Genomic DNA, 9,368 nt, shown 5'->3' on the forward strand with positions numbered 1-9,368 from the left:
TGTGATGATGAGGACACTCCAGCCAATCAGAATCCAGGGATGACATCAGGTAACTAAGTCTAAGACAGCATAATAACACGGAGTTTCTTTTTTAAACATCAATGTCATCACTCAAGATCTACACATGCTGTTCATCCTGTATATATATCATATCATATCCACCTACCTCGTGTACGTAACTACACCTGCACAAACACATTTATTATATACAGATAGACCCGTACCCAGCGTCCTCTGCACTCTGTCTACAGACGACGCCACGGCTCCCCGAAAGCGAAGCCAAAACATCTGGAGCGCCCCCTGGTGGCATAAACCCCGCCCACTTCATGATTGACAGCTAAGCTCTGCTAACGATTGGGCCGTTCGGGTGTGTGGGCGGGACAGCTCCACCCCCGACCACTACTGTGCAGACTCCAGATGGCGGTGCCTGTATCCCAGAGATTCTGGCTTCATTTTGTACAGAGGGAGGAAATGGAGGCGTGGCGGGCATCTTTTTATACAGTCTTGCGTACTATTACTTTGAACTGTGATTGGCTGCTGCCAGAGAGAACACGCCCCCTGGTGAAGCATCATCACACTAGGCCTATTTTTTCTTCTGTCACGTTATTGTACGTGTTGAAGCGCGCGTCCGAGGATGAGTCCATGAACACATCACAATGACATCTCAAACTACACAAATCCATCGGAGTCCCGCCCCTCTACTCATAGGTGGGTGTGGCCTCGTCCAGCTGGTTAGGGTCGACGTAGTCCTGATTGAGTGTGACAGAATCAGCTCCCAGTCTAAACCTGTGGACGGCCAGCAGACACTGGAGAGCCTGCAGACACACAGACGGTTCAAAGCAGAAACAGCAGTGAACAACAAACTGCTTTAGAAAGATGTAGCAAGAGTTACTGCAGTGGCCCCTGAGGAGTCGAAGGATTGGCAAACACACTGATCACGTTTTATTTACTGCAACATCAGCGGCGGATTACCCTCTTGGGGGCCCGGGGCAAGAATATGATGTCGGGCCCCTACTAGCCGTCCCTGTGCATGGTCATTTCAGACACATATGGACGCATGGTCAAGACCCGTCGGCGTCTGTTTGTAAGTTAGCGTCAAAGTTCAACGAACAGGGGGAAGCCCTGTAGCATCAGTTTGCAACGCTAAAGGTTGGTGTAGCATATTTAACGGAAAAGTCAGAGTAAGGAGAAGAGTGGGGTGGACATGCGGTTGTTATTTCAGCTTTACGTAAGTTGCATAACTTACATAAGTAACATTACTTGACTTACACAAGTTAAGTCACATAAGTAACGATGTTATTTTAACCCAATCCATGATGTTTTTCTAAACCTAACCAAGTGGTTTTGGTTTCTAAACCTAACCAAGTGGGTTTGGTGCCAAACATAACAAAACTGCGACGTTTCAGTGTTTTTAGAAACTTCACAACGTTCTGTTTCAACTTTAACCACTAGTTTTATTTTGAAAGTCTAACCAGACGTTGCATATTTATTTTTGCTAACTTGACTGCTTAGCAACAGGCCTTTTGTGTACATAGAGAAATTCTTAGATCTTTGAGTTCAGCTCATGATGAATGGGGGCAAAAACAAAAGGGTTGCCTTTAGAATTTTTTTCAGTATAAATCAGATCAGGATCTGGTGTGATCCCCCTTTGCCTTCAGCATCTGTTCTTCTAGGTATACCTGCACAAAGTCAGGGATTTGGTAGACATATCATCAGTGTATGATTAAACGATTAGACCCAACAGGTGCTAATGATCATAAATTCAATATGTAGGTTGAAACACCATCAGTGATAGAGTTTCCAACATTGTGTGTGATGCCGTGTGTTGTTATGTCTGAAAATGAAATGAAAATAACACGCCATGTCACGACTTTCAGTGTGTGGTACCAATGCACATGGCGGCCTGTATCGTCATAGCTCAGCACTAAAAGTATTTCTATAAATAACAGAAAAGTCCAAGTAAGGATTCTTTTTAGTGATGTTATGTGAGTAATGTAGTTCTTTTAAGCCAAATCCTGATGGTTTCCTAAACCTGACCAAGTGGCTTTGGTGCCTAAACCTGACCAAGTGGTTTTGGTGCCAAAACCTGACCAAGTGGTTTTGGTGCCTAAACCTGACCAAGTGGGTTTGGTTTCTAACCACATCCAAGTGGTTTTGGTGCCCACACCTGACCGAGTGGTTTTGGTTTCTAAACCGAACCAAGTGGGTTTGGTTTCTAACCACATCCAAGTGGTTTTGGTGCCCACACCTGACCGAGTGGTTTTGGTTTCTAAACTGAACCAAGTGGTTTTGGTTTCTAAACTGAACCAAGTGGTTTTGGTTTCTAAACCGTACCAAGTGGGTTTGGTTTCTAACCACATCCAAGTGGGTTTGGTTTCTAACCACATCCAAGTGGGTTTGGTTTCTAACCACATCCAAGTGGTTTTGGTGCCCAAAACTGACCGAGTGGTTTTGGTGCCCAAACCTGACCGAGTGGTTTTGGTTTCTAACCAAATCCAAGTGGTTTTGGTGCCCAAACCTGACCGAGTGGTTTTGGTGTCCAAACCTGACCAAGTGGTTTTGGTTTCTAAACCTCACCAAGTGGTTTTGGTTTCTAAACCTAACCAAGTAGTTTTGGTTCCCATAACTAACCGAGTGGATTTGGTTTCTAAACCTAACCGAGTGGATTTGGTTTCTAAACCTAACCAAGTGGGTTTGGTTTCTAAACCTAACCAAGTGGGTTTGGTGCCTAAACCTGACCAAGGTCATGGTGACGTCAGAGTGTCCGGCAGCAGACTAACTCTTCATTACTCAGAGTTTATTGTCTTTAATCTTCATCTCACATTTCATCACAGATCATTACATCATCGCCATAATCAGAATATATGATGATATCACTGAAATAATAATAATAACAATAATAAACGACAACAAACATGAAGTGAATAAATCAGCTCCGACACACCTGATGAAGAAAACAACAACAAAACTGTTGCCATGGCAACAGAAAGGCACTTTGGATGACAGGCACTTAGAGCAGCCAACCAGAGTCCAGAATGAGCTGACGAGGCAAAAGGGAGAACGGGAACAATCGTCTCTGATTAGCTGAAGGAGAAAGGTCAAGTCGGCGGACTGAACAGTTTGTTGTATTCTTCTTCAAACGAGACTCTCTTCAGACGCTCCGACGCCAGCAGGGTGAGGCCTCCCTGCACACACAACACAACAACAACAACCACAACAACAACAACACAAACACACACAACACAGAGAAATACACACAAAAAACCAAGATGTGTTACCGGTGTGTGATGTTTTTAAATGTTTCAGTTTACACTCACAGGATGTTCAGATGCTGCTGGATGTTAGAGATGTTAGATTACACACCGATTATTTTCATTATTATTATTGATAGCAGTAATATTAGTCGTTACAGCCAATATGTGCTAATTGCATTTTTGGCATTGACGTTTATAACAGCAGACATATGGCTATTGATAAAGAAACAGAGAGACAGATCCTTCACTCAATTCATGAGTGTTGCACACTTTTCCCACCAGAGGGCGCGCTGCAGCTCCTCTGTTAACTACACTTCCTCACCATAAAAAACACAAAAGAAAACAATCAGCTGACCGCAGTCTACTGAAGCCTGTAAAACATGCAGAGGGCTGTGTTAGCGGTGAGTCGGTCCTTCTTCATGTTAATTACATGACTTTAATAAATATAATAAAAACAGACCCAGTGACTTCTCCTCTCCTGAAAACATTCATGACTTGCTAACCCTCCTGTTCTTCTCTGACCTCTCCGGCTCACAGTAGTTTAATGTTACAGTAGTTGGGTGTTGGAGGCTGCTGACAGACTTGATTGTAGATTTATTTCTAAAACAGAGTGGCAGTTCTAGCGAACGCTCCTCTCATTTCTCCTTAGTTCATGTCTTGTAAATATTCTCTAAAATCTCGTAACGTTACAGCAGCTAACGCTGCCCATTGCTAAATTAGCCACAAAGCTAGTGCTGTGTTCATCAGTGAACGTTAACGTTAATGAGCCGTTAAACTTTAGCTTCGGATGTATTCTGAATTTATCTGCGAGCCACCTGTCAGCAGTTACAGTTGGTGCGTCTGAAATGATTAAACCAGAAGGGACATGTAAATAAATGTGAGCTGAAAAAGATTCTAACATGGCTTCCTGTAGCTCCTCTCTGTGTAGATGTGAAATGTTGTAGCCGTAACAGCTCTGGTTAGCGTTACTTATATGAAATCTCAAAGGTGAGAAGGTAAGGGAAAATACACATAGCCTAGACTTATTCTCTTTCAGCCATCTGTTTACAGCTGCACCTTCCTGCAGCAAATATTTATAGATGTGCAATTGTTTACATGTTCAGTTGTTGAGACTGTAATCTATTTTACCAACATAATCCATTTAGGAAAAGGTTCTATAGCCCACATACAGAACAGCTTCCGATATTGGCCTGTTCTAAGTGCATCAGCTCATAAATCGGCTCTTTTTCACTTTAATATCAGCATCAGCCCCCAAAAACCCATATCGGTCAGGCTCTAGTAGTAGTGGTTGTAGTAGTATTCTATACTTATATAGATATACTAATATATGTGTATATATACCCGAGATGCTCAAAAGTCTCTGAGCTAGACTCCAGGTCAAGTCTCAAGTCTCTGAGCTAGAGTCCAGGTCAAGTCTCAAGTCTCTGAGCTAGAGTCCAAGTCAAGTCTCAAGTCTCTGAGCTAGAGTCCAAGTCAAGTCTCTGAGCTAGTCCAAGTCTAGTCTCAAGTCTCTGACCTACAGTCCAAGTCAAGTCTCCAGTCTCTGAGCTAGAGTCCAAGTTCAGTCTCAAGTCTCTGAGCTAGAGTCCAAGTCAAGTCTCAAGTCTATGACCTAGAGTCCAGGTCAAGTCTCAAGTCTCTGAGCAAGAGTCCAAGTCAAGTCTCAAGTCTCTGAGCTAGAGTCCAAGTCAAGTCTCAAGTCTCTGAGCTAGAGTCCAAGTCAAGTCTCTGAGCTAGAGTCCAGGTCAAGTCTCAAGTCTCTGAGCAAGAGTCCAATTCAAGTCTCTGAGCTAGAGTCCAGGTCAAGTCTCAAGTCTCTGAGCAAGAGTCTAAGTCAAGTCTCAAGTCTCTAAGCTGGACTAACAGATTTAGCAATTCATTTGTCCCAGCTGCCATTTGGTTTTTAAATAATTCACTGTAATTCCATTTCATTGTTTTATTGTTTGTACTTTAACTGTGGTCTTTTTAACGTAGTGTATTTCTTTTGCCTATTTTGATATTGCTTGTTTGTGAATCATGACTGTTGACAGTTTTGTGTTGACTACTGTCTGTACAACAAATTGCCCCTCAGGGGAATATCAAGAATAAAGATATCCTTGATATTCTTGATATCCTTGAGTCTCTGACCTAGAGTCCAAGTTCAATCCCAAGTCTCTGAGCTAGTCCAAGTCTAGTCTCAAGTCTATGACCTACAGTCCAAGTCAAGTCTCCAGTCTCTGAGCTAGAGTCCAAGTTCAGTCTCAAGTCTCTGAGCTAGAGTCCAAGTCAAGTCTCAAGTCTCTGAGCAAGAGTCCAAGTCAAGTCTCAAGTCTATGACCTAGAGTCCAGGTCAAGTCTCAAGTCTCTGAGCTAGAGTCCAGGTCAAGTCTCAAGTCTCTGAGCAAGAGTCCAGGTGAAGTCTCAAGTCTCTCAGCTAGAGTCCAAGTCAAGTCTCAAGTCTCTGAGCTAGAGTCCAAGTCAAGTCTCTGAGCTAGAGTCCAGGTCAAGTCTCAAGTCTCTGAGCTAGAGTCCAAGTCAAGTCTCAAGTCTCTGAGCTAGAGTCCAAGTTCAGTCTCAAGTCTCTGAGCTAGAGTCCAAGTCTCAAGTCTATGACCTAAAGTCTAAGTCAAGTCTCAAGCCTCTGAGCAAGAGTCCAAGTTCAGTCTCAAGTCTCTGAGCAAGAGTCCAAGTCTAGTCTCAAGTCTATGATCTAGAGTCCAAGTCAAGTCTCAAGTCTCTGAGCTAGAGTCCAAGTTCAGTCTCAAGTCTCTGAGCTAGAGTCCAAGTCAAGTCTCAAGTCTCTGAGCTAGAGTCCAAGTCAAGTCTCAAGTCACTGAGCTAGAGTCCAAGTCAAGTACAGAGCACAACCATGTAATGTGCAATGCAATTATTGACGGCTTATTAACTACTGTAAGTCAACACATCCCCCAGACTCTCAAACCCAGTGTAATGTTAACTAAATAAAACTGTAACTTTGCAGGATCAACAATAAACCTGGAACCAGTTTGCAGCCAGCGTTTATAATCAACGTCATGGCAGCCAGCGGGACGTAAATGATTACATTAATCGACCACCGCAAGTTTGGCAAGCAACAGTCTGAGTTAACCTCTCGTAGCTAAAGCAAGAAGCAAGCTAACGTTAGATGGCCAATGCTGAGCTAAACATGTTCACTAACCTCAGGTTACTATCCTATTTGTGTTCAGCGCGTCTTTGTTTGGGTCTTGTATGAAGTTTTAAGGTCAAAGTTTATGATGAATGTCTCGGTAGCTGCCGGTGTTCATTGTCCTCTATCACGTGAGGCCGCGCGCAGCAGATACTACGTGTTATGTAGGCAGGCTACAGGTAACAGAGGGAGGGAATAACAGCACGCTCATCAGACGTTTTCTAAAAATAAACATTGTTCACGAGTCCCGCACCTCGAGTCCGAGTCAAGTCTGAAGTCTTTTGAGGACGAGCCTCAAGTCGAGTGTCTTTGCGACTTAAGTCGGACTTGAGTCCGAGTCTCTAACTTGAGTCCGAGTCTCTAACTCATCTCTGTTATAGGCACACATAGTTGCTCATATCATATCTTCATGACGTCAGTTTAATATAGTCATTTATACTATGAGGTCACTGATGCTATAGAGAACTGATCCTGACAAATTCAGAAATGAATAAATGTTCAATAAATAAATAAGCATCCGATTAAATGCACTAAAAAATTAAGTAAATAAATAAATGTAGGCAGTAATTACATTATAAATGTATATATCTATTTTAATTAGCTTCTTTACTTATTCACCTTTGTAATAATGACCTTATTTATTTATTGTCCGTTATAATCTTCAGACTGCAACATGTGTCTTTGTAAAGAGAGAAACAGACAGAAAAAGTCTCTAACTCTGCCTGTCAGCTCGCTCTGCTCTGTTAAAACTGAATTTACCATACAGAATTGAATACGAGTGCACTCCAGATTTAGCTGCAGCCAGCTGACCGTGTGCTTCTCCCTGTATCACAGTTCTGTGTCCATGCATGCAGCAAACTGAAAGAACTGTCTGTCAGAGTGTCCACATGAAAAGAGAAGGAAGACATGGCTGGTAGTGTATTCAAATAGAGTTTCTGAACTCCTCAGAGCACCGAAGGAAGCCATCTAACTGTGTGAGGAGCAAGCTTGTTGTTGTGTGCAGGTAGAGTAGGCCTATAGCTCTCCGGTCTGACTGGTCCACCAATAGGAGAGAAGTTAATCCTTGAGACCCTGCCCCTCCTCATTTGCATAATGAGGCAGATACGCATAGAGAAATGTAAAAAGGACAGGCAGATATAAATACCATGGGGGATATAAATAGGGTAGAAAATGCAACGGAAGAATAAAACAGACAAAGATATTAAAAAACACACGTAAATAAATACATTTAAATAAGAACAACGGACAATAAATAAATAAGGTAATTATTACAAAGGTGAATAAATAAAGAAGCTAATTAAAATAGATTTATACATCCATGTCTCCTTGTATAATTTAATTACTGCCTACATTTATTTATTTATTGAGCATTTATTTATTTCTGTATTTATTTCTGAATTTGTCTGGATCGGTCCTCCATATGATGCTGAGTCAGTAAGATCATGTGACACTTTGGATACCGGTCTCAGGCAGTAGAGTTTTAAAGCAGTACACGCTGTGAATACTTTGTAGCCTACTACAGGTACTTCCTGCCTGCTCAGGTGAGATTCAGTAGGTGATGTGGTTCAGGAACATACCCAGGTGAAGACAGAGAAGAAGCAGAAGACGATGGCGGCTCGGGCAGCGTCGGATCCTTCATTCAGAGGGTTGTCTTCTTCTTTAGAAACCTGCCACTGATTGGCCAGAAAACAGAAGCCCACGAACCAGACCAGGGTCCAGAGCGCTGCAGAGACCACATGGTTATTAATCACCTGAGAGGTAAAGATGACAGAAACAGAGGAGGCGGAGTCTCACCTGACAGCCCGATGTCGGCCATGACGGCCTTCTTCCTGTCCTTCACGCCGGTGATCTGCGGGAAGTAAACGTCCAGCACCAGGAACCCGGTGCTACAGAGGAAACACACCGTCCCCATGGCGACAGCGTAGTTGCAGGCGTTGTGGTTGCGGTTGAAGATGCAGAACTCCTCCATGCTGTCGGGACGGTTAACGTAACCCTCGTTAGCAACGCAGCCCAGGATCACCATGGAGAAGAGCTGAAACAGAGCACAGGACAGCTAGCTCAATGCTAACAGACACATTCATTCTCATTAGGACAGGCTAGATTCTAACGTGTAGACTCTGAGGTCAGGACACACTGTCTCCTCTGTAAACCGACCAATCACAGCACACTGTCTCCTGTGTAAACTGTCCAATCGCAGCACACTGTCTCCTCCGTAATCCGACGAATCACAGCACACTGTCTCCTCCGTAAACCGACGAATCACAGCGTACTGTCTCCTCTTTAAACAGACGAATCACAGCACACTGTCTCCTCCGTAAACAGACCAATCACAGCACACTGTCTCCTCCGTAAACAGACCAATCGCAGCACACTGTCTCCTCTGTAAGCCAACCAATCACAGCACACTGTCTCCTCCGTAAACAGACCAATCACAGCACACTGTCTCCTCTGTAAACTGACCAATCGCAGCATACTGTCTCCTCTGTAAGCCAACCAATCACAGCACACTGTCTCCTCTGTAAACTGTCCAATCACAGCACACTGTCTCCTCTGTAAGCCAACCAATCACAGCACACTGTCTCCTGTGTAAACTGTCCAATCACAGCACACTGTCTCCTCCGTAATCCGACGAATCACAGCACACTGTCTCCTCCGTAAACCGACCAATCACAGCACACTGTCTCCTCTGTAAACAGACCAATCACAGCACACTGTCTCCTCCGTAAACAGACCAATCGCAGCACACTGTCTCCTCTGTAAACAGACCAATCGCAGCACACTGCCTCCTCTGTAATCCGATGAATCCCAGCACACTGTCTCCTCCGTAAACAGACCAATCACAGCACACTGTCTCCTGTGTAAACTGTCCAATCGCAGCACACTGTCTCCTCCGTAATCCGACGAATCACAGCACACTGTCTCCTCCGTAAACCGACGAATCACAGCATACTGTCTCCTCTTTAAACAGACGA

General features: G+C 43.7%; 1 protein-coding gene across 2 annotated transcripts in view; it reads right to left on the reverse strand.

Annotated features, from left to right (window-relative positions):
- Positions 1-628: 628 nt before the first annotated feature.
- Positions 629-9,368, reverse strand: part of syngr1a (synaptogyrin 1a) — a 13,790-nt gene continuing 5,050 nt past the window's right edge. Inside the window, exons 3-5 of one of the 2 annotated variants that reach the window (XM_046041156.1) lie at positions 8,191-8,428; positions 7,974-8,119; positions 629-815 (exon numbers count right to left, since the gene is read on the reverse strand). In XM_046041156.1, coding sequence (XP_045897112.1) covers positions 699-815; positions 7,974-8,119; positions 8,191-8,428 — 501 coding nt within the window. In that variant the 3' untranslated portion in view covers positions 629-698. Of the gene's footprint in view, positions 816-2,790; positions 3,186-7,973; positions 8,120-8,190; positions 8,429-9,368 lie in introns of those variants that run through there. The other variant, XM_046041149.1, reaches the window with a different exon arrangement.

The sequence above is a fragment of the Micropterus dolomieu genome, linkage group LG02, assembly GCF_021292245.1.
Source record: "Micropterus dolomieu isolate WLL.071019.BEF.003 ecotype Adirondacks linkage group LG02, ASM2129224v1, whole genome shotgun sequence".
Classification (NCBI taxonomy): Eukaryota; Metazoa; Chordata; class Actinopteri; order Centrarchiformes; family Centrarchidae; genus Micropterus; species Micropterus dolomieu.